Source organism: Lacerta agilis, chromosome 2, assembly GCF_009819535.1.
Source record: "Lacerta agilis isolate rLacAgi1 chromosome 2, rLacAgi1.pri, whole genome shotgun sequence".
In the NCBI taxonomy this organism is placed as follows: domain Eukaryota; kingdom Metazoa; phylum Chordata; class Lepidosauria; order Squamata; family Lacertidae; genus Lacerta; species Lacerta agilis.
Genome location: NC_046313.1, coordinates 38737724 through 38763459, shown reverse-complemented (window position 1 = coordinate 38763459; position 25736 = coordinate 38737724). Strand labels below are relative to the sequence as shown.

At 41.4% G+C, this 25736-nt stretch overlaps 1 protein-coding gene across 2 annotated transcripts in view; it reads left to right on the top strand.

Moving 5' to 3' along the window:
- Positions 1 to 25736, top strand: part of DNAH9 (dynein axonemal heavy chain 9) — a 146056-nt gene that overhangs the window by 86582 nt on the left and 33738 nt on the right. For both annotated transcript variants that reach the window (XM_033139585.1, XM_033139586.1), the window contains 7 exons: positions 670 to 792; positions 1991 to 2195; positions 5300 to 5464; positions 7504 to 7644; positions 12335 to 12505; positions 13838 to 13960; positions 24752 to 24945. In XM_033139585.1, the coding sequence (XP_032995476.1) occupies positions 670 to 792; positions 1991 to 2195; positions 5300 to 5464; positions 7504 to 7644; positions 12335 to 12505; positions 13838 to 13960; positions 24752 to 24945 (1122 nt within the window). The remainder of the gene's footprint in view (positions 1 to 669; positions 793 to 1990; positions 2196 to 5299; positions 5465 to 7503; positions 7645 to 12334; positions 12506 to 13837; positions 13961 to 24751; positions 24946 to 25736) is intronic.

The window sequence follows — 25736 nt, the reverse complement described above, 5'->3', positions numbered from 1 at the left end:
AGTTTTTTGTGTGTTTGTTTTTTGTAAGTCCCATCTTCAGGGACTTATTTTTTATGGTCACACCTGAATAAGGTGAAAGTAAAGATTCCCTCTGTTAGAGCAGTCATTTATCTTTAAATTATCAGTACACTCCGCTGCCCGCCCCCCAAATAGCATTCCAGTTTTAGCCATTATTGTTTAATTCAAAAAGTTTCTCTTTTACTTTTCTCATCTAACACACTTGGCCAGCAAGAACCCTGGGAAAATAGAGAGAGATTTGAATCTGGTTGCAGATTGCACATAATAAAATTAAGTGTCCCAGAAAAGCACATTGTGCATAGAGAATCTGGGGCATGACTGTATCCCCAAACTTTTTGCTTACAGGTGCTGATCACTCTGTGGATCCTATGAATTTAATTAAACTTTGTGCCTCTAACATGCTTTTCTTTTAGCAAGTGAAGCACTACCCTATGTTGCTGGTCCAGCATAATCATGCATACATAGTGCAGACACTTTGTTCGCTTTCTTTTACTCTCAATGCCCCCCCCACCATATAACCAGTATTAACATATTTAAATCCCCGAGTTTACTCTGCTTCTCCCACTTTCATTTATGAAGGCAAATGTTCCTTGCTTTAAAAGTCTGTGTGGGTTATTGCTGTATATGTCACCCCAGTACCATCTTTCCTAGGTATCTGGATATGATAGAGCAGGCTCTTGCTGCTGGTGAAGTTGTTCTGATTGAGAACTTGGAAGAATCTGTTGACCCAGTTCTAGGTCCATTGCTTGGCCGTGAGACAATTAAAAAAGGAAGGTAAGATGGTGGCGAATCAGAAGGCTCCTCATCTGCGGTTGTCAAGTTCTAGTTGACAGAAAAGCTTGTGTGTTGTCTGACAGGAGCTGCTGTCGATTCTGTGGGCAATATGTGTGCAAGTTCTGGTGAACTTTCCTAGAGGCCACCAGAGGAAATTATTCTCCAAGCCCAAATTTCAGGAACCAAAATATTGTAATGGTTGAGTTAGGTGGACCTTCTCAATAATGGTACAATAGTGATGGGGTGTGCCTCCTCCCCCAGGAAATGTTGTCTCAGTCCAGTTGGAGGCATCTTTTAAAACACTTTTGTTGCAGCAGCTTTTGAAAAATGGTGTCCTGAATGATAAGGAAAAAATAATCCAGCAGACCATTACTTTTATATCATGGGGTTCTATTTTAAATATTTGTTTTGTTATTAGGTCCAGTGAGTATTGGGAAAGAGATCACCGCAGAATAATAAAAATAACAGCAGTCACACATAGAAGACTCAGATGTGGTTTGCTGTACTCTTAAATAGAAGAGGCAAGTCAAATAAAGCAAAGCCTCATTCACTTGATAGAAGAATAAAAAAGCAAACAAATCCTTTTATATTAAAGTAATGAAAAATGCTCTTATTTGACAAGCTTCTTCATTCTGATATTCAGCTGCCATTCCTCCTTTTTCTTTTGGTACGCTCCTGTCTTTTCTGTTCTCGGTTTATTTCCTCTGGTCCTTCCACAACATTCCTCTGTCACTGAAGTGGAGATGTTACAAGCCATGACACCAGTCTATGTGCCTAGCCATTAAAGTATATTATTGTGGAGTCCTGATCATAAAGGGAACCATTTATGGTGACAACTATGCCATGGCCACCATGTACAATGTGGCCTGTGTGACAGTAGTCCTTGAGGTGTCCTGCGCACTCCCTTATTGAAAAAGTCGTGCTTTTTAATTCTGAGAGGTACAGTGCATTCTTATCTTCATGCTACTGAATACCTTTCATTTCATAGTGATATAGTGTTGCTTTAAAATAGTTGTTCCACTTCAATTTGGCACTTCTGTTTATTTCTTCTAAAGGAAAAACCCATTCCCACAACCTTATATATATATATATATATATATATATATATATATATATATATATATATATATATATATATATATATGCAACTTGTGGGAGAGAAGTTGAAGATAGATGAGGACTCTTGCTTTCCTTTCAGGTGCATTAAAATTGGAGATAAAGAGTGTGAGTTCAACCCCAATTTCCGACTGATTCTCCACACCAAGCTTGCAAACCCCCATTACCAGCCGGAAATGCAGGCACAGTGCACCCTCATCAACTTCACCGTGACTCGGGATGGCCTGGAAGACCAGTTGCTGGCAGCAGTTGTCAGTATGGAGAGGCCTGACCTGGAAGAACTAAAGGTAAGTTGCAGGCTGGCTGCAAGCCTAAAATGAAACTTTTTCCAATTGAGCCTTCCTCTACAAAATGAATTATGTACAGTTAAAATGTACTTCCTGCTGTTCATGACACCCGTCTTTCCATCCCAAGGCCCCAGAGCGAGTTGCAACACTACAAAGTAAAAATGCAGTTTTGAGCAGCAGGTTCCTGTTTTGCAGGGGGTTGGACTAAATGACCCCTGGGGTCCCTTCCAACGACAGTTCTGTTATTCTGCTATTCTAATTAGCTGATCCAAAACAAGCATCTGAGCTAAGGCTGTGCCCAGATGCTGGGTTTCTAAAACATGCATACCACAATCCCAAACCAGAGCTGTTTTTTTTTTTTTTACTCAGAAGGATATTATTATTGTTTTTATCATGATTATTATTATAATCATGATAAAAACAATAATATAAACACACACACAAACACACACACACACAGAGGCCATGCTTCCTGGGGCAGATGGGAATTGTAGTTCAGCAACATCTGGAGGACCACACATTCCTCACATCCTTTTCACAACCTAATAGGTTGTTGTCATGCAGTTTTGTGGGTTTTAGCAACACAAAGCAGGAGCCGCTTACAGCGAGCCGGGACCCCCCCCCAGCCTCCTTCCCACCCTGGCTCACTGTAAGCGGCTCCTGCTTTGCCGCTTTACAGCGAGCTGGGGAGGGAGGGAGGGGGACGGACAGGAGCCGTAGCTCCCAAGAGGGTGCAGCTTTGCCAGTGCCCCGGCAAAGCAGTGTGGGGGTGGGGTGACCAAAAATTCCGCACCGGGTACCACCTGGGCTTGCTATGCTTTTGTGGGGCATTGCCATTTTTTCTTGGCCTCTTCTCCCTGTCCTGCTCCCATGTGTAGTGACAGCACTGCAGAGGCCTTTCACAAGCTGGCCTCATTTCACCTCTCCCCTCAAGCAGCTTTGAGGCACTGCAGAGGCCTTCCTTGACCTGCCTCTGGCCTCTTTTCCCCTCCCAGCAACTGCCCTATGCAGACTGGCCTGTCTCCATTGCAAACTGCATCTGTGCTGGCTGCAAAACCTGAACGGTCCCTCTACTCATGCTCATTCACTCATTTAAAAAGGCCACTAGTCAATCTCAATGCTCTCTGTCTGTTGGTGCTCCTCATTCCACTACACAGTTGTTTGGTGTGTTGGTGGCAAGTTGTGCCCTTTCCTCCCTCAACCCCAACAGCAGCCAGACAGCTGGTGGGAGGGCGCTGTTTGCAGAGGCACTTCATGTATTTATTTAGAGCATTTGTTCCCTGCTGCTCAGCCAAAAAGTCTCCCAGGGTGGCTTACATACAATAATTTAAAACAAGACACTTGAATAAAGCAGACAAAGCCCAGAGAGAAAAGCCTGGCAAAAGTTAACAGAACAAAGCAGAATATAGCTTCATCAGGAAGGAACAGAGAGCTTTTGTCTTTTTGCAAGGCCTTGCATGGCAGCATGCAACTAAACAGAAGAAAACTGCCTTGCAGCTAGGTAGCCAGTGCATCATCTCAGTGAAGATAATGGCAGCTTCCTTAGTTGCTATGCAGCACCCCCCCCCAACCCTTGGTTAGTTGACTTACTGACAACAGAAGTTACCCCTAGATTACACACTGAATAATATCTGCTATTGTACTTCCATCTGGTACAACAGCACTCTTGCTAGGCTTGGCCAGCACTGCAGCCCACAAAAAATATATTCAGGGTTCCACTGATCTGGGGCTCAGACCTCTCTTGGGCTACCCAGTAACAACACTCGCAGTAAGGTTTTTTGTTTTTTTTAGTGGCAGAGCAAAAACTGGGGAATGTTCTGCCCACTGAGGAAATTTAAATGCTTTTAGAAAGAACGTGAAGACGTACCTTTTACATCAAGCTTTTGGAGGTGAGGGGAGATGCAAGTTGAGAGCTCTTTTTATTGTAACCCCTTGTTATGTGCTGTTTACATTGTAAAGGGAAAGGGACCTGATCAATACATTACATTGTATTGATGATGTTTAAATTGGTTTCAAAAATATGTGTCGGTGTGTTTTAATATGTTGTACAGCACCTGGTGATTGTAGGGTGAAGGGCAGTATAAAAATACCAAAATGAACAAAATAAACAAATAAATTTGCTGCACAGGTTGCTCCCTTTGCTGGGAGAGTTTCCATGCCTCAGGCATGTCCCCCTAAAATGTCTGGAGATGGCATGAAAATTATGCATATAATAGTGGCAAGCTGTATATGTTGCAACCCAATGGTGTTGAACAGGTATTTTGGGTAGCCTCCCTGTGGTGGCCATAATATGTAAGCCCGTTGGAAAGGTGTCAACAAATTCCCATTGGTTTTAATATCTGTGAATCATATACCTAAATAGTTATGAACCACACACTTAATTAACTGCTAGGTAAAAATAGTAGCAGAACATATTGAGGGGTTTGGTTATCAAGTTGCTTAGAGTGTAGCGTACCGATATAAAAGCATCCATTTTAGACTTCTCTGAACAAAGTCCCTTTAAAAAATCCTACAAATAGCCAAAGAGTCAAATGCTTCCTTGAATAGAAAATAAAAAAGTTTCCTGTTGAAAAATGTGACCTTATTTGTTGTTTAATATTCAGACTTCTTATAAATTTTATGGTGGCATCTTCATGACTTGTCCACTGAAAATCTATCAAGGGCATAAAATTGTTACAATCTTGAAAAGGCAGCTTGTAAATTTAAAATATGAATCACAGTAAAAAGTTTGGCCGGTATATGATATTATGATTTGGTTTGCCAGTGGCAAAAGTGTGCAGAGGAATGGGTCTGCTTCTTACCTTTGTACAGTATGCTACATTCCTGCTGCACTAAAGTCGGAGGTTTCTGCACATGAATCTCTCTGTCCAGACAAGTGTGTTGTTGTTGTTCAGTGTTGCACATCCCCCTCTGTGTGGGTGGGTGGGTGGGTGTGCACAAGAGAAACAGAGAGAGAGAGAAAAGATAGATAGTGGGTGGTTTTGTGGAAAAGTCTACAGAAAAAAATATCCTGCTGGTGGTGTTAGGAAAATGCTTGCTGTGGAAATCAAGGCATTAATGTATTTTGTGTTTTTTGGGGGGGTCTGTACCTCAACTCTTTACAGTCTGATCTCACAAAGCAGCAGAATGGGTTCAAAATAACTTTGAAAACTTTGGAAGACAACTTGCTGTCCCGCCTCTCTTCTGCCTCAGGGAACTTCCTAGGGGATACAGCTCTAGTGGAAAATCTAGAAGTCACCAAACAGACAGCTGCAGAAATAGAAGAAAAGGTAAAAGTGCAAACTGGGTCTGGGTGGATATGCGGGGAACAACCTCTCCATATGCATCTTGTCTTAAGAGCTAGGAAGTTCATTAGAACTTCTAAAATGTATCTTAGGTCATCTTGTTCTGCTTGGAGACTAGAAATCATTAGGAGGCCACACACACTTCTGTTCTGGTCAAGTCTAGGAATCTTCCGGCTTCAGAATAGATGGGCATTAAATGGGCAATTTAAAGTGAAGTACAAATAGCAGTATCCAATGTAAAGACCATAAAACTTTAGCACTATAATAAGATGCCTTAAACCATTCCAGTTTAATACCAAGGCTTTTTATTTAACTTCAGTTAATTCAACATGCATTACATTAACTCAATTAAACTTGGATTTTAGCAGAGGCGGCATGACAGGATCCACTGAAGTTTATGTGGTCCAGATTAAATTGGCAGGAATTCCAGCAGTTTGGCACTGATGTGGCTCCCCTGGGTAAAAATCTGTCTTTTAAAACCATCATCTTTGATAGTCATCTGACACACATAATTTGCTTTGCAAATTTCAGTTGCATCTTTCACATACAAGTAGCTTTCTGCAGCCATAGGAGCAGGTAATTCCAAGCTGTATCTATGTACACACTATAGAAATTCACATGCTGTTTGTATGGATGGTTCTTAAACATATACATGATGTATGTTTGTAGGGGCTAGTGCATCAATCTTCTTTTGGAATTCCTTGCCAAGTAATTTTGTAAGAAGGCCTTGCACACTTCTGTACTATAAGATGTGGGAAAATATTATTATTATTCATTTCATTTCTATACTGCTTTATATTTTAAAGAAAAAAATCTCAAAGTGGTTTACAACCTAAATTCAAACCTCAAATACAACAATCCAGGATAAATCATTACTGAAGAAAGTCAAATATAACGTTTACATTCAAAGCAATATAGAATCATAGATTTGGAAGGGACCATGAGGATCATCTAATCTAACCCTCTGCAATGCAGGAATCTTTAGCCCAACTGGGGACTTGAACCCATGACCCTGAGATGAAGAGTCTCATGCTCTACCAAACTTAAATATTATCTTAAAGATTTCAAAATAAAACATTACAAAGGAGGTCAGCTACAGAATTCGGATTCAGTGTATCAAAGTTGTTTAAAAAAAACTTAAACATTTCACAAGAAAGCATTTCAGACATTGGTTTCTGAGGAACTTGCAAATGAATGAAGAAATCTGTTGGAAATCAGGATGGTATCCAGCAAAGGAATTCCATTACTACAAGGACTTCTGGCCGCACAACAAAACTTTCTGTCCCTCTCCTCTCTCCCCAAACCTGCTCTGGAGGTTATCTTGGATACGATCACAATGAGAGGCTAGGAAAATAAGAAATCCAAGTTTACAGCAAATACTTGTTGGACAGCAAAGATTCTACGGGTAATACTTTTTTGATAGCTTGATAGCAGGCATGCTCTTGCGTTACAGCAGGAGACACACAGAAGATTTCTACTCTCCCAAGGTGAGGATAAAGAAGGGCGTAGGAAATTAAGTGAGCAACCCTAAGTATCAGCCTAGCATCTGTTGGAAGGTCAGTACAGGTTAGGTCTGAAAGGACAGTCAAAGAAATTTCAGAGCTCCCCTAGCCCCTCTCTCTTCTTTTTCATATAGTCAAATCAGCCTCCAGTGCAAGCTGAGTTGCATCCCAACACCTCCAACAGGGGGAAACCCTGATTGCCTATGAGAGGAGAGAGTGGGGAGGGAGGGGAAGTTTTGTTGTGCAGCCAGATACCACCTTAAGTTTCTTGATGACCAAATTGCAAGTAAGATGACATTTGAACACCTTTCCTCTTTATTCCTTATTTACATTACTGGAGCTTTTAAATGCCAGAAGAAGCAGGCAGGTAAGGAGAGAGGAGGCACTCTTGATACACGTGGCATGTTGTTATGTGTAAACCAATCAGCTGAGCTTATGTCATCTCTATGGAAACAAAGTTTGCACAAACGAATGTGGTTCTCTTACATCTTCCTGGTTGGATTTGCCTTTCCTTTCCTCTAGGTCCAGGAGTCGAAGGTGACAGAAACAAAGATTAATGAGGCAAGGGAGCATTACCGTCCTGCGGCAGCTCGTGCCTCCTTGCTGTACTTTATCATGAATGACCTCAATACCATCCATCCCATGTACCAGTTTTCCCTGAAGGTACAGCATTTATGTGTTTGGGGACTTCCTCCAACTTCCCAGACAGTTTAAATTGTGCTAAATCTTACGAGTCAAATTGCAGGAGTACCCCATTGCTTTTCAGATATAGTGACAGCTGGATTTCAGTGGCTCTTTACTTTCTCTGTACTTTAACCGCTAAGCATTTGTGCTACAGGATTGCTGGTTTTGACCTTTAAAGCTCTAAGCAGCCAGGGACCAACAGATCTCAGGAATTGCTTCCTCCCCTATGAACCCGCTCAATATCTTTCTTTGCTTTTTGCTTCTGAACAAGAGGGAGAAGCATTTGGGTTGCAGCACCTAAATTTTGGTGGTATGTGAATCCTTTACCTGTTTTTAATGTTTTCTCTAAAACTCTTTATATTATGACCTTCAGGTGGTGTATTTTTACTCCTGCTATTTTCTGGTTGTTATTTCACTGTTGTTGTTGTTGTTGTTGTTGTTGTTGTTGTTGTTGTTCTTCATCATCATCATCATCATCATCATCATCCTTTTTCCCTAATAGGGACTCAAGGCAGCTTACAGATAAAATAAGAACTAAAAGCATTTGTTTTAATTCATTAAAAAACAAACATAACTATCTATTAAAAACATACAGATAATTTCAATAAAAACATAACAGCACCAGCTCTTTCATTAAAAGCAGTCATTTCCCCAAACACTGTTGGAATAAGTTCTTCACCTGCTGGTGGAAGGACAAGGAAGGAGCCAGTCTAGCTTCTCTAGGGAGCGAGTTCCAAAGTCTGGGAGCAGCCACCGAGAAGGCATTCTCCTACATCCCTACCAAGCGTTCCTGTGAATGTGGTGGAACTGACAGAAGAATCTCCTCTGATGGTATCAGAACCTGAACAGGTTCATATGAGGGAATATGGTCTTTCAGATATCCTGGACCTAAGCTGTATTAGGCTTTATAGGTCAAAACCAGCATTTGAATTGTTTCAGGAAACAGGCTGGTATTGAGTGGAGCTGTTGTAACAAGGGTGTTGTATGCTCCCCATAACCCTATTTTAACCTCCATATTTTAACCTTGTATTTTAGTTCATTATGCTGTGCCATTTTCACTTTGAAGACTGCCTTGGGTCTACCTAGAAAGGCAGGATGAAAATATTTAAATAAATAATGCAGCCTTACAAAAGAAATTCCTCTTTCAGAAGCAGCATTCAGTAAAGTAAAGGCAGTGTGATCTGTGACAGGTTGTGTGTGCTTTTTGAGAACAGATTTATTGAGAAAAGCCATGCACATACAATGACTTCACTCGTGCTTGTGCCCATAATAGACCAATTTTAGTATCTTCTAGTTATTGATACACCCAGTTAATATAGTCATGTTGATCTAAAACCAACATCCCACACAGAATCTTTTGACAGATCATTGTGTCCTAGAGCTTGTACAGACTTAAAATAAGAAAGAAATGTGTGTGCTGTGTGACACTTTGGTTACAAAAGATCCACAGTCTTCCCTTCAGGTTGCAGGGAGCTTGATATCAAGCTGCAGTTACATATTGCTAATGAAATGTGATTCTCCCCTTGAGCTAGAAGAACCTCATTTGCCACTGAGAGTTTTCTGTGTAAGATGGTTATACAAACGTCACTGGCACATCCTAGGGTGGTGCCTGTTGATGACAAGATGTGCAACCTTCCCATGCCTGTGCAATCTTTTGCATATTCAAATGTTGTGCATTTTGCTTTTCATTTTCAAAAGTGCTTTCCAGACTGTTCCGTAGCTTGTGTGTCCCCACAGTCTTCTAAAAAAATTAAAGAGTGTGAGGCACCTCACTTCCAGGGTTTGGATGCAGCTTTTGAGGCCCCTCCTTCTGGCCTGTTGGGCTCTCACTAGGCTGCATCTCCTCTCCTGTCCCTTGGCCACACCCATCCCAGTCTTGCTCTGTGTCCTCCTTGAGTGGAAGGTGTCTTTGGAATACCCCTTGTTTGGCTGGATGAGGCCATATGTGCATGCAGAATCTTTAACTTTAACATGCCTGGGATGTCAGGGTCAAATATTTTGCTTCTGGACCTGTTCACTACTAGCACCTGGCCTCCAGAAGGTTCTTCATCAGGGAATGTGGTCTTCGGACTGAAGAAAGTTCTCATGCATCTTTTTCTGTCATGTAAGTAGCACTGGAGAGGGGAGTAACCTGGCCCCAAATTATGTGCCTTTTCAAGCTGCAAATCATACCAAAAGGAAACCCTTTACAGCCTCCAGGACGTGATAGGTTAGTTAAGAAGTCTCTTTGATTCAAGTGATTGAGTAGATTTGAAGGTACTTGTAGAAATCTGCTGAATCAAAGATAAAGGCTGCTTTGCAGAAGATTGCTGAAACATTGGTTTCAAAATTTATCATATCAACCCCCCCCCACGAGAATTAACAAAACTTTCCTATGAGTAATATAGTGATATTGCATGTCTAGATGTTGTGTTGCTATAAACTAGTAATATTTTACTTGCTGAGGCTCTTCAAGTCCTAAGAAACAACTAGTTTCCAGCTGAAATTTAACTTGAGAACCAGTTTTTACCATCTGAAAACACATTCAATGATTTTTCCTATAGTATTTTTTCCTTTATTCAAGTGATGAAGACTTACAAGTGTTTCTTTCTCATTTGTTTTTCTCTTTCTAATAATCCCAACTCTAACCTTTATGAAACATTCAGTTCCTATGGCCTGGGACAGCATGTGTCCATTGGTTTGGCTGCAGGAAATATTTTTTTTTATTTGAGATTTTTACTGGAGTTTATCTTCTGAGTTTCCTCTAGAGAGGATATAATGAGAGGCGCATTTTCCCCGGGGAGGCCAGTGTCCTTCAGATAATCATTTTCAGAGAAGTGTCATTTCTGTTGCCTAGGGAAAATGAATATTTTGTCTGTCTTTGAAAACCTTGTGTTATAGATATTTATATCTTCATTTACTTTCTTTATCTGGTTTGGGCTAGGCATTCTGTTCTGTGGAATATCTTTTAAAAAAGACATGGAAAAAACAGAATGTGTGCCTTAGTTGGAAATCATTACTGAAATGCTCATATTATTTTCCAGAAACAGAAAGCTTACATTTGACAAATTTTGTTTCAATTGGTGTACAATATAAAGATTATGAAGTTAAAACATTCAGATATAACTTTAATCACCCCTTAAATCAGAGGTGACGTGCTCCTGTTTGGAGACTAGATCTGCAGATTTTCTGCACACATACGAAGCAAGATCCCACCAGTTTTGGCAATGGGGACAAACATAAATTAAACACTGTGATGGGGTGGGCAAAGACCAGTACCCTGATGAGGATGCAAATTACCCCCTCTGCAGTCATTGGGCTGATCATTTGGTGGATGGAGAGGGAACAATAACCCCCACCCTCAGTTGACCTGTACAGTTGAGGAGCCAGATGCTCTGTGCATGTGAGAGTGTGCATGCAAGACAATGGAGTGGCCCCATCCACTTTAAGCCCCATCCACTGCTGCCTTGCAGCCCCTGGAGGATTGGAAAAAGGGGAAATGTGGCCCTTGGACCAAAAAATGCTAGGCTCCCCTGCCTCAAATTTTCAGCTATAAGGCTAAAACAACAAGAATACAAAACTGATGATGAATTGACTGATGGGAAAGAGTGCTGTGGCAGAACCAAAGGACAGGGGAGGCTGTATGAAGTTGGGAAAGAGGCAGTGTGTTCATTGGATAGGGAGCCTGACGATGGGTCAGGGTGGTGAAACAATGTGGGTTGAAGGCAAGAAGGGAGGGACCAAGGAGAAAACTGAGCTAGGGCAAAACTGAAGATGAGTTCCAGTGACAGCAGGGATGGTGATCTATTGGCAAGAAGAGAACGAACAGGCTAGGGAGCTTCAGGGGGTTAGGAGATTGACAGATCTTTACTTGGAAAGCTTGTGGCTTTAAGAATGGCACAGAAAGAGGAAAAAAACCTAACCAACCAGTAATTATCCCATTGCTGTATCATTATGATAAAATTCTGAGAACATCAGTTACCGGGTACTTACAAAAACTTGCTGCTACCCCCACCCCAATTTTAGTGAAAATGATCCATTCTAAACTTTCAACCCGGAACTTTTTTTTTTTTAAGACACAAGCTGAATCTGCCATATAGTTTGAGTGGGAATGTCACTCCAGGCTGGTTCCCATAGTATGAGACTTGCTCTGCCTTGCTTCCTCCCACTGTGGTGGTAGTTCTGTTTTTTAAAAAGCACAGCTAAAGGTTGCAGGCAGAGCAAGAAGAAACTGGAATGGCCCTCTTTAATACTGCCTTACCTTCCTTGCTTCCAGACTGCAGTGTGTGACACAACATTAAACCTCTAATACTTTTTAAAAAACTGAAAATTGGGTTGCTCAGATTCTGACCAAGGCATTGTGAGACGTACATACGCGTTCCTGAAATTGCATATCACTCATACCCTGTCTAGTTGCACCCACAGAATCTCAGTTTATATCCTGCACATGTCCAATTGAAGGGAAGCAAGGGGAACATTTTCTTTTGAAAGAGATTGACAATGAAGAGGGAGATTTCTAGTGCTATGTGCCAACTTTTGCAATCCCATTGATGGATAATGTTTTACCCATACTTTCCAAGGTTGGATGGAGTGAGCATTGTATTATTGAAGCCTGGAATGTTTTGAGGTATTATTGTAGTGTCTCATGTAATTCATTTCTCCCTGTCTCTCTCTTTCTCTTCACATCTAGGCATTCAGTGTTGTCTTTCAGAAAGCTGTTGCAAGGGCTTCACCAGATGAAAACCTAAAAGAGCGAGTAGCCAACCTTATTGATAGCATCACCAGCTCTGTGTTCCAGTACACAACTCGGGGGTTGTTTGAATGTGACAAACTGATTTACACGGCCCAAGTCACCTTCCAGGTAAATTGATTATTCCCTCATAGGGCCCTCTGGAGTAATGATTGGTGAGCCACACTCACTCTGTGGCAATGTTCTGCTCATCAGCTGCATTAGGGGGTTCCCAAAATGTGTCTGTAAAAATACAACTGAGCATCCTACGGCATCTAGCACAACACATTACAGTTGCTACAGCAAGCAGAAAAATCCTTAAGTGATCCTCCAAGACTTCCATCAATTACCAAGCACTCCATGGGAAGAAAGTTTGGGACCTACAGAGTAGAAATGTCTGTGACTTGTCCAATGTTAGACCCTCATATCCATATATAAGTTATGTGTACAACTAGGGATGGACAGAGCAATCTAGTAATGTCCTGTGTTAGTGCCATGTGCTCACAAAACCAGCTCCATGTTGCCCTCTTCTCCCTGCCCCCCAGGTGTGTGTGTGTTTAAAGTACTTACCTGATATCCTCTCTTTCTCTTTAATATTTTACAGCTGCTTAGAGCAGTGAATACCTCCTCTCTGGCCACCAGGATATGCAAAAAGAAAATGCTTCCCCCTTAGGTACATGGGGGCAGCCATCATTTTCTCCATACAATTTTCCAGAAAGTGACTACAGGCAACTCCCCCATGCACACATTTGAGTTGTGCATGACCGCTGACACGTGTGCCATTTTCAGCTCTGAAAGAGGGTGGGGTGGAACGAAAATGGAGTGGGCTGGGGTGGGGTGGACTGGACTGGACTGGACTGGAAGGGACTTGTTTGTGTCCTGCTGATGCACATGGCAGCCAGGAACAGAGCCCCTGCTTAAGTGGGGATTCCCCTGTACACAGTATGAAGTAAAATGCTCCAGGGAGCATTTTCAAAAGATATATTTTTGGCTGCATGGCCATGAAGGAGATGTGAGCTGCTCTAAGCAGCTGTAAAATATTAAAGGAAGAGAAAGGTAGCCCTCGGGCAACCTTGTAAGTACAGTATGGACCAATGCACAGATTGGTTTGGTGATTATTCGGAATATGTTCTAATCTGCACGTTGGTCCTAAGGAGGCAAAGTGGGTAGGTTTGTTCCCAAACGTGGAACAAACATCCATAGGTTATACTGGTGCTTTTATTTGTAAAGGTTATTACTTGCTTTAGTTATTTCAGGTCCATCTTTAAATGTAAGTTCGAAAGGAAAGAATTAAGTACAAAATGTCTGCAATTCTAGCACCAGTCCTAACATTCATGAATGTCTTGCCTTTGGAAAGAATGCTGCTGGAATTTTTTTTTTTTTTGGTCTCCCCTGCAAACAAAAGCCTTTTCTTCAGGAAATCCTTGCAACTTCTTACAGTGCTGTGTGGGTTTGTCGTTGCAGATACTTCTGATGAATAAAGAAATTAACGCCACAGAACTTGACTTCCTGCTAAGATATCCAGCCCAGCCAGGAGTCACCAGTCCAGTAGACTTTTTGTCAAGTCAGTCGTGGGGTGGCATCAAGGTAGCTGTTTTTAACTTATAAAGCCTTTTATATGTATAACCAATGGATATTATCTACTGTTAAATGTAGCCTAATCTTCCATGTAAAAAAAGTTTTTCAGTTATGTTGGCCCTTCCCAGAACCTAGCAGGACCAAATCGTTCAAGTGAACCAGGGGGTGATGGCATTGCTTAGCCACAAAGAATGAAGTTAGTAAAAAGTACTGCAGAATAAAACTCTTAGGGTTTTTCATTCTTTGAGAACTGTTCTCTCTGTGTGTTCTTTTGCCTTTCCCCAATTTCCTGAAATGCTACCAACATAATAGTTGAGGGAATTTACCCATTTTCCTAGTGCCTGGTGATGTAGTTTAAGGGTCTTGGAAATTGTGGCTGTGTGAGGGGAAGCTACAGTTCCCAGGATTGTTTGCAGGAGGCCACATGCTTTAAATGTGCATTGGATGTAGTGGTGGCTGGTGCCCATTGGAACTGGTGAGGCAGAAGGCACAGAGGCCACCTGTAGGTAAACTCCCCACTGTGTTGATTTCAACAAGGGCAACACTTGAGATACTAAAGTGGATAGCCATTGCCACCCTCTGGACTGGATGTACGAAATAAGGCAAACAAGAGTAAGCTGTCTGAAGGCAGACTGAGGTTGATGGGGTAGTGCTCTATTTACCCTAATGGACCAGCCTTCACTGGTTGGATGTGTGGTGGATATGCCCACAGTATGTAATGTGAGTTTCTGAGAATCGCAAGTGGAGAGTGCTGCTGCACTCAGGTCCTGATTGATGGCTTCCCATCACATCTGGTTGGCCATTGTGAGAACAGGATACTGGACTAGATTGGCCAGCAGGCTCTGCTTATGTTCCTATTAGGGGAAATTTCTTAATGATAAGAGCAGATCAACAACGGAACAACAGAAGCAGTGACCTAGAGAGGCAGTTGGCTCACCTACATAGTCGCCTCCAACTCTCTGATAGTATGGAACAATGAAATCCAAAAAATGTCCTTAAGCAGTTACAAGTACAATGTTGAAATACAGTATTGAGATTATTCTTGAAGGGTTTTTTTTTTTTTAAATATACAGTCTCCTGTCACCTTCCAAGTGCACCATTTTGCAGAAACTTGGTTATATCAACCTTTTAAATGATAACAATAAAGCTGAACTGGACTGCCAAGGACCTGCAGAATTATGCATATTAACAGCAATATCAGCAAATGGTTTTGCACAGTCCTCCACAAAAGGATAATAACGAAGCACAAAAACGATCCCTGGAAAAAAGAGCATCTGATCACATCTTTACAATAAGATTTTCAACATGTTTTCTTTCTTTCTTTCTTTTTTAAGAAAAGGGGGAGATATTTTCCCGCTTCATCAACTTCAGAAAAGTGTTTGACTCTATCTGACAACTTGGAGCTAAGCCTTAAATTGTTACAAAATGGAATTGGCAAAAATATATACAGTCTCATCATATCTGTGTTCCAATCCATCAAATTCAGGATATGGATCGGAAACAAAGGCAATCAAACAAGAGAGAGGTGTAAAGCAGGGAAGCACCCTCAGACGGAGTCGCTTCAAACTACATCAGTGATGCTTTGACCCCATTGGAATAGTCATAAAATCTAGGGCTGTGTCTAAATGACTTGCAACTTGAATGTATTCTTTGCAGGTGACCTAGTCCTACTGTTACGCAGTCGGGAGAGAATAGGAATAACTTTGCAGCTCTTTGAAGACTTCTGAATCACAGGGTCAAGCCTGGAATGAGAAAATGAAAACAAGGCCAAAATCCCCAAGCCAAGCAAGATTCTGTTGCAAAGCAATTAAAGCTGAACATGGCTTTAGGTGTGCATGCATTGCCTTTGGGGAACTTAGCAAAAGTTATCAAAGCCCTGCAGGGGAATGTTCTGTAAGACCATATCAGGTAACAAAGATATTAGGCCTGTTTGGATGTGATTTTCCCCTCTCCCTTCAGTTGTCCTCAGGGTGAGACTTGGAGCAGGTTTGGAGCTAGCGAGTGCCTAGGTAAAGGTAAAGGGACCCCTGACCGCGGACGACTCTGGAGTTGCGGCGCTCATCTCACTTTACTGGCTGAGGGAGCCGGTGTTTGTCCGCAGACAACTTCCGGGTCATGTGGCCAGCATGACTAAGCTGCTTCTGGTGGACCAGAGCAGCGCACGGAAACACCGTTTACCTTCCTGCCGGAGCGGTACCTATTTATCTACTTGCACTTTGATGTGCTTTTGAACTGCTAGGTTGGCAGGAGCAGGGACCGAGCAACGGGAGCTCACCCCATCGCGGGGATTTGAACCGCCGACTTTCTGATCAGCAAGCCCTAGTCTCTGTGGTTTAGACCACAGCACCACCCGCATCACGGAGAGTGCCTACTACCCCTTTAAAGGGAAAGTATAATTTCTCTGTTGATTGTGGGATATTTAAGTAATTGGGTTAAAGGTAAAGGTAAAGGGAACCCTGACCATTAGGTCCAGTCGCAGACAACTCTGGGGTTGCGGCGCTCATCTCGCTTTACTGGCCGAGGGAGCCGGCGTACAGCTTCTTGGTCATGTGGCCAGCATGACTAAGCCGCTTCTGGCGAACCAGAGCAGCGCACAGAAACGCTGTTTACCTTCCCGCCGGAGCGGCACATATTTATCTACTTGCACTTTGACGTGCTTTTGAACTGCTAGGTTGGCAGGAGCTGGGACCGAGCAACGGAAGTTCACTCCATCACGGGGATTCGAACCACTGACCTTCTGATTGGCAAGCCCTAGGCTCAGTGGTTTAACCCACAGTGCCACCCGCGTCCCATTTAAATAATTGGGTTATCAGGGAAGGAAATGTGGGAGTTGTGTGTCTGTACGCGCATGCGTGTACACAATGTGGGTTTTGTTTTGTTTTGTTTTTGCTAGTGTCTCTTCTTGAGGATAATCTCAATAGAAATTTCTCAGCAGCCCCAGAGAGACATTCCCTAAAACAGGGGAGCCTGTGAAACCTTCAGTAAGAAATCTACTTCAGATTAAAGAGTTTCTAATCATAAAGCATTTGACTGTGTCGACCACAGCAAACTATGGAAAGTTCTTAAAGAAATGGGAGTGCCTGATCACCTCATCTGTCTCCTGAGAAAACTGTATGTGGGACAAGAAGCTACAGTTAGAACTGGATATGGAATAACTGATTGGTTCAAAATTGGGAAAGGAGTACGACAAGGCTGTATATTGTCTCCCTGCTTATTTAACTTATATGCAGAATTCATCATGCGAAAGGCTGGGCTGGATGAATCCCAAACCGGAATTAAGATTGCCGGAAAAAATATCAACAACCTCAGATATGCTGATGATACAACCTTGATGGCAGAAAGTGAGGAGGAATTGAAGAACCTTTTAATGAGGGTGAAAGAGGAAAGCGCAAAATATGGTCTGAAGCTCAACATCAAAAAAACTAAGATCATGGCCACTGGTCCCATCACCTCCTGGCAAATAGAAGGGGAAGAAATGGAGGCAGTGAGAGATTTCACTTTCTTGGGTTCCATGATCACTGCAGATGGTGACAGCAGTCACGAAATTAGAAGACGCCTGCTTCTTGGGAGAAAAGCAATGACAAACCTAGACAGCATCTTAAAAAGCAAAGACATCACCTTGCCAACAAAGGTCCGTATAGTTAAAGCTATGGTTTTCCCAGTAGTAATGTACGGAAGTGAGAGCTGGACCATCAAGAAGGCTGATCGCCGAAGAATTGATGCTTTTGAATTATGGTGCTGGAGGAGACTCTTGAGAGTCCCATGGACTGCAAGAAGATCAAACCTATCCATTCTCAAGGAAATCGGCCCTGAGTGCTCACTAGAAGGACAGATCCTGAAGTTGAGGCTCCAGTACTTTGGCCACCTCATGAGAAGAGAAGACTCCCTGGAAAAGACCCTGATGTTGGGAAAGATGGAGGGCACAAGGAGAAGGGGACGACAAAGGATGAGATGGTTGGACAGTATTCTTGAAGCTACTAACATGAGTTTGGCCAAACTGCGGGAGGCAGTGAAGGATAGGCGTGCCTGGCGTGCTCTGGTCCATGGGGTCACGAAGAGTCGGACACGACTGAACGACTGAACAACAACAAATCATAAAGCAATGAAGAGAGATGGTTGCATCTTAAAAGGGCAGAGAGGAACTGCAGGATTGCCATAATGCTGTGATGTCAGCTACAGTAACATAATTATTGCTACTGTTCATTTATATATATCACTTTTCAGCCCAAAGCAGTGAACAGCATCTTAAAGCAACCAAGTACAATAAAATGTCATCAATCAATCAAAACAATATAAGATAGTACATAAGGCAAAAGCTCTCAACTACAAGATCTGGACATCTTCGGGGGGGGGGGAATAACACCTACCTTTTCCCTTACTTTTTGCCACTCCTTGCTGAATAATCTTAGGGCTCTTCCTTCTCTTCTTCTTACTCACATATAATTCCCTAGCAGTTTATAAAGTATTTTTTAAGAAATCAAATGTGAAGGAGGAGGTGGTTTACACACCCTGCTGCATTCTGTGGGGGATTTGAGCTCCTGCCAAGTTGTCATTGTGATTCAGGTTGGATGCATTCAGGCTGTCTAGCTCTCTCTGCTTAAGGCTGCCCTGTTCAAAGAAAGTTGCTAAAACTCCGAGACTAAAATAGCCTCACTCATCTTTCCCCAAAAAGTTGTTTGGGAGAACAAACACACCTAGTCCATTAATCTTTGGTTCAGCAGAAATTTAGACAGACCAATCTTTCATTTTTAGCCTTGTGTAGACATCTTTAAAAATATGTTTTAGTTATGCACTAGAAGCCATCTTTGGGTTATTATATTTTTAAAAAAATTTATATATAATTTTTTATTGGTTTGAGTGCGGTACATAAAGCTTCTCATTCACACACACTGTAGTTTGTATTTTATGTTATAGCTAGCAAAAATGTGGGAAGTAAAGTTGTATCTCAGGTGATGCGGTCATAACACTCTGCAAGGGCTTGTTACCAGATTGTCTTCTATGAGGTGTGGCTCTGATAATCTTAAACCTTGCTTGAATGACGTTCCTTTCTCTCATGCCTTCCAAAGCAGCCCTAAGCTATGATGGGCATAGTTTTTTTAGGGTTGGAATTTTGTTGTTGCTGCAGATTTCAGAACTGCAGCTGTGTTTCTCCACCTCGATGCCTTCTTTGCTTCATATTACTCTGTGTGTCATAGTCTGGACCATGAAGGGAATCTCTGATTTATCCACACGTTGGGGGACATGCAGTGATTGCTCACTTTCTGCATAGGATTTTATTAGTTGCTTTGTTTACTGTTTACTATATTCTTTTTATCATGTTGTAACCCACCCTGGGACTTCGATTAAGGGCCAGTAAAAAATAAATAAAATAATGTAGCTGGCTTTCTTTTCTTTTTTTAAAATCACACTGATGTTTGCAATGTATGACTGGAAGCTTTAAATACCAGTACACATTTCTCAGCAGAAATCTCTCAAGCCCTTTACCCACTTATGAGAGAGAGAGGGTGTTTCACCTAGGTTGTTGTTGATGAACTGAAAAAGCAAAAAGGTAAACCAGCTTCATGATGCAGAGCTCTTTGGAGCCTTCAACCACCAATGCTGCCATTTTTCTACACAGTAATAAATGTAGTGCTGAGAATGTACGAATACCTGCTATTGCTACCTTCTTCAGATTCCAATTTATTCTACAGTGGAGGATAGAATGAGAAATCATCTTTTCTTAAGAGTTTAAGGTTATGCAACAAGTAGACAGTGAGTGGCAAGTCTGTTTGTTATATCTGGTCTGCCACAGCTCCTGCAAGCATTGCCCTCCCTGTTCCCTCCCCAAACAAAGAACCAACAGGTTAACATCAAACATGTTTGCCATGTGTAGCTTCTTCTCTTTATTCTTCCTGCCACAGGTAAGGCACCCATTGTTTCCATTTGTGACCCTGCCAGGGCCCCAATGTATCTTAATCCTTATCTCCCCCCCATCTTATTATGACTCCCTTATCAGTGTTGCCTCCAGACACCTGAATTCCTTGACAGAAAGACCCAGTTCCCAACTCTTGAGTTTTCCACCTAACTCAGTATTGTCCACACTGACTTGCAGCAGCTCTTCAGGATTTCAGGCATGAACCCTTCCCCAGCTAAAGACTTAAAGAACTAAATACCTTCTACATGAAGAGCATGTGCTCTGCCACTGAGTTGTGGCCCTTTCTTCATTTCTGTTATGCTTTCTTTTCTGAATGTAAATGGCTCAGCCAAGAAGAGAGAAGCTGCTTGTTATGAGTTGAGGATACACCTGGCTAGCTTGGATTAATCTTTCCACCCTAGCCCCCTCCCCAAGCCCAATCATTTTCATCTTCTATTTCTGAAGAGGAAGAATATTCATTATGTAGATATGAAAAAGCAACTGAAAAGGCATTGTTTAATAAACGTGGTGTTGAATAATGAGTTCTAAATAGTGGATTCAGCTTTCAAGAGGAGAACGGCTGCAGAGACAAAGATGCATATTAATGTTGTATTTATAATTTTGCAGAATGCAGATGATAAGATTGTGTGTGTGGCTAAAAGATAAAATAGCAATTCATGTATTTCGCATTGAAGAAAAACCAGTATTTCTTTGACAAAGGCCCTTCTTTCTCCCGCCCTGTGTACTTTGTAGTTCTGTTAAGTTTCTATTCTTGTTGACGATTGATTTTGACACAATCTGCTGAATATATGCAATGCACAATGATATTTTTTGCTAATGCTGTCACAATCTTTTGATCAAGATGGTCTGATAAGACTGGCCTACAGTTTACTTGAGTACCCATGTTTAAAATATTAGTGTGGTATCAGCGTCATAACTGAATCCCTCCCATTTAGAACAGCAGTGGGCAGCAGTAGGTTTGCAGGATCTATTCCATATTTTTTACTAGAATTCAAAGGTCCCCCAACTAGGGCCAGGTGAAATAGTTGTACTCTTAGGCTCTGTTCATGCTTGTGTTTGCTGTGCACTCACTGTGTTTCCTGAGCTGGATTTTTTATCTGTGTTCAGCTGACATTATCCAAAATGCATATGTACCCTGTGCTTTGTTATAAAATACTACTGTTTGATGTGTCATTTCTCAAACCAGCTTCACACTGATTGGAGTCCTTAAACCATTCCTAATCTGCCTGCAGCTAAGATGTCAACAAGTTAGCATAGGATAAAGACACCCCCACCCTGTCGATGTACAAAAGCAGGAACAAATTAAAGGTGTGCTGATGTGAAAGCTGGGGCGAAATATCTGTGAAATACACCAAAATAGCAACTCTGCCCTGAGATCTATGGATGAAGGGCAGTTTGCAAATTCTAGTAGTAGTAATAGTAGTAGTAACTCCACTGTGTTACAAGATGGTAGAGTGAACACCACTTGGAGTGCCTCTGAGTACATAAGTACAAATTTTCAGAATCCAAACTGAACTCTTAATCCTGTCATAGAAAATCTGCTCCTAGTCCTACCCGTGCTGCCCAACTTCCTTCATTTCAGCCTAATTTAGAAGAGAGGGAAGCCTTTTCTTGACACTATTTTTAAACAAGTTGGAGCAATAATCTGTTGCAGATCTACAGGTACTGCAGATTACTTGGTGATCTACCAGTAGATCCTGATCTATCTTCCTGTTCCACAACATCTTTGTGTTGCCTTGAACAACATTAAGAGCCAATACTTAGTGTAACTATTTAATGGAGGAATCTAAATTTAAGTGAAATTATATGAAAAGATGTTAACTGTATCCTGGGTGTGTGGTTTTTTTTTTTGTTTAGCTTTAGAACTGCAGGTCATCATTGTTTGTAGCTTGGTCCTAGGTACGTAACAAGGCACCTACTTATTGATAGCAGGTAAAAACGGGGGTCAGGTGGGAAGTGGTATTTCAGTCAGGAGCACAACCATCCCTTGATTACCTGGAAGTGGATCAACTAGTTTCAGTGAGAGAGGGAATGTATTTGTCTAAACATCCCTCCCCCCTTAAGGCTGCCTACCAATCATGGACAAGTGAAATCCTTTAGAGATGACTGGTTTTACTTGAGATCAGATCAGATATGTCTCTTGGGAATTCAGTAGAAGTCTCATTGAATTCCTGTTGCAGAGTTAGAGCCATAGCTTTTAAGACTCACCAGTGGCTCATTGATGGGGCTGATCGTCTAGAACGGGGGCATGGACATGTCTTCAAAGTATCATATAAATTAATTATGCTCTAGATTTCTGTTAAAGAAATCGCATAGTAGGAAGATAATCAGAGAAATGATTGGCGTGGGCAGAGTTAGTGAGCTTGTCAGACGTTATAATAGTAATAAGGGTGATTAAAATGTAGATCTTGCGTGACATGCTGATTGAAGTTTTACATACCCATCATGACTTTATTTTTACTTTCATTAAACTTGTGCTCATGAGTTGAATAATTCAGCTAATGCAGCCAAACAAAGAGCCAACTCCAGCAAATGAATTATATCAAACAAAATGTAGTCTGGAGGAAAGCAAATAATTCATTGTTTATGCCAATCCTTTGAGTTAACAGCTTGCTTCCCAAATGGAATAGTTTTCCATCAGTATGAGCCCCGACCTCTCTCGCCGTCAAAGGAGCACAAGCGAACAACAGAACCTATACAAACAATGCTGACACCAAACCCTACTCATATCAAGTAACAAAGAAACATCGTCACCCCACCCCACCTATTTCCCCATCCCACCCATCTCCCCCCCCTTTTCTTCCTAATGTCTCAACAAAAACTGATTTGTAAAACTGTTATATGGAAAAATATGAGAGACATTGCACTACCTTTGTAAATCAAGAAAATCTTTAATAAAAATATTTTTTAAAAAGTATGAGCCCCATTACATTCTAGCTTGATTATGTTGTCTTAGCACTCCATGTCAATATTCTTTCCTAGCTGTCAGCTTTGAAGAGCTGCAAGGATACTGGAGAGGGGTGGGGTTAGATTCTTCATCCTGATCCTTCCATGCTATATTCTTAAATTATAAGCACAGAGGCAGATTGCAATGTATGAACACCTGAGAAGTATTGGTTGTCTATCCTGATCACTTTTTATGCAGAATACAGTGATCCAAAACTATCATAAATAAGACCATGTAGCTGTTCTGATCTCCCACTGCTGATTAATGGAAAGTTGTGGATAGGTGTTTATTTACAAGGTTCTTTGCAGGCCAGCAAATGTTCAAATTCTAGAACACAAACAATTGCTACCTGGTGATTGTATATGGGGGTTTCACCAATACTGCATCCTCCAGTGTTTCTTACGGTGCCTGTGGCGAATGCTTTCAGTAAATACTCCCTCAAAAATCCACAGTGCCTGAGAGACTGTTTTTCATGTCCAGTCACCTGAGAGGGGGGTTTGCGGGGGGCGGGGGAAGTGGGATCACCGAAGAAGGGTTTGCTTTTACTCCAAAACAGAGGAAGTGATATATATACTTTTCTGCTGTAGTTAGTCTCTTTTTTTCTTAAGCCCCCCCCCCCCCCCCGCATCTGAAATTAGGCAAATAGCTATGACACCATTCTTGTAGAACTCTCTTCCCAGGGAAGCTCACCTGTCTCATTTGCTATTGTGTCTCACATGGTAGCCAAAACTCTTTAAATTTTCCCATGCTTTTACATCTGATGTATTTTTCCCTGCTGCATTTGTTTTTTAGTGATGCTCTTTACTGTAACAATGTATTTGTTAGTTACAGGTAGGTAGCTATTTATTAGTTATCCTAAGCCCTCCTTGGAATTTTGAGTGGAAGGTGGTATAGAATTGTTTTAATAAATACTCTTTTAAAACACCACCATTATTACCAAATACTTCATTTTCATATAGTCTTGGCTTGGATTCCTTTGGCTTAGCCTGATTGTAGTTTAATCCATTTCACATCTTATGATGGAGCAATAAATTAAGAGGGCATTTTGAGAAGAAGAAGCAAGCAAGAAATGCTTTGATTCTATGGATCCTAGAGATGGGGGCAGGGGCAGGGCGGGAATCAGCAGTGTGTTGGTTGTTTTAAAGCTTCAAGCCTTGGTGTTATTTCTGAGTGTCCCTGTGCAAAAAGATACACAATTCCAAAGCCATATAGCAGAGGAGCAGTGCAAGGAAGTCTGGGTGTTATGGAGAACAACACAGAAACAGGAAGTTTGCAAAGAGATTCCATAAAATTCTGCAGCATTAAAAAAATGTCAGAGACCCACAGTTACTCTCTTTTCCCCTGAAAGAAAGAAATGCAGTAAGATGCTTACTTTAAAAAAAAATATAGATCAGGTGCTGAATGATAGTGCTGACCTTGGTTGGATCTGGCTGAGATGGCAAAGGTAACATGTTTAATTAGAGAAAAATCATTACTGACATTTGTTAAGGACTGGATATTTCTTATGGACCTTTTGTGAAAATGAACTTGTGATATGGGGATTTGAAGATTGAAAAAAAATGCTGGTTTATGGAAGATAGAATGGTTGGATTTTAAGGAATGAGCATTATATGTAGCTGCAGGCAGAGAGCTAGAGTCCTTTTACTCTTTTCTATCTTTCCTTAGTTTTTTCCCTTTCTTTCCCTCTTTCTTTCTTTCTTTGTTCTTTTTTAGACTAAGTAGCTGCTTTATCTTAGTATATTATAAAAAAGATAACTGGGTAATGGGTATACATTTTTGTATATCTATGAACAGGTTTCAATAAATATGCTAATGAAAAGTAAAGATAGTGCCGGCCTCGGAAGGGCTCCTGGCACTTGAATTTTTAGGAAGCAGCTCCAGGAAGTACCATCCATGTGGGGCTTCCCATTCTAAGTAATGTCCTGCTCTCTTCTTCCAGGCACTGTCATCCATGGAACAATTCCGCAACTTGGACCGGGATATTGAGGGTTCTGCCAAACGCTGGAAAAAGTTTGTGGAGTCTGAATGCCCTGAAAAGGAAAAGTTTCCTCAGGAATGGAAGAATAAGTCTGCTTTGCAGCAGCTGTGTATGATGAGAGCCATACGTCCTGACCGCATGACATATGCTGTCAGGTAAGTGCTGTACACATGGTGGCTGAGTCAAGCATTGTCGAGTAATGTGAAAAACTAAACCTTTCAATAGTGTGTCCAAGAAGTACCAGACATGTCACAGAACAGGTGCTTAAATGTTTTAATGTATATCTATATTCCTGGCTTAGAGTGCAGCTTGCTTAATTCTACAGTGCAGTTTCTTGCCGTTCTTTCTTCTCTCCACTTAATCAGAACAGAATCAATCAGTGATGTCCATTTAACCTCAGCCACTTTCAACATTGATTGCCATCTACAGAATGCTGATGATGCACAATCTATCCTGGTGTTTCAGCCTGTCTCCTTCCACCCACTTCAAATAAAATTCCTGCCCATCTTTCAGACATTACCTTTTGAGCATCTGTCCATAAATTGGAACTCAGCACATCCAAACCTGGATACACACATAACCTCTTTGTATTGCAAATTAAAGGGGTCTCAAAACTCCCCAAAGCTTTCAAATAAATAAATAAATAAATAAATAAATAAATAGGAAAAGCTAGTCCAAACACAAGTTTTTTAATACTCAAATTACCTGACATGACACAAGTAAAACATGACTTCAGATTGATATTTGAATGTAAGATTAAACAATTTTCATTTTCAAGTCTAAAGCAAGATATAATTCATAATGGGGGGCTCAAAACGATTCATTGTGAATGACTGATTTGTATGGGAGATAGATAAATGTGCACTGCTAAAATTATCCTCGGTGATAAAAAGTTTGCTCAGGAGAGTAAACTGAAATCAAACATTGTTCTTGATCAGTGCTTGGC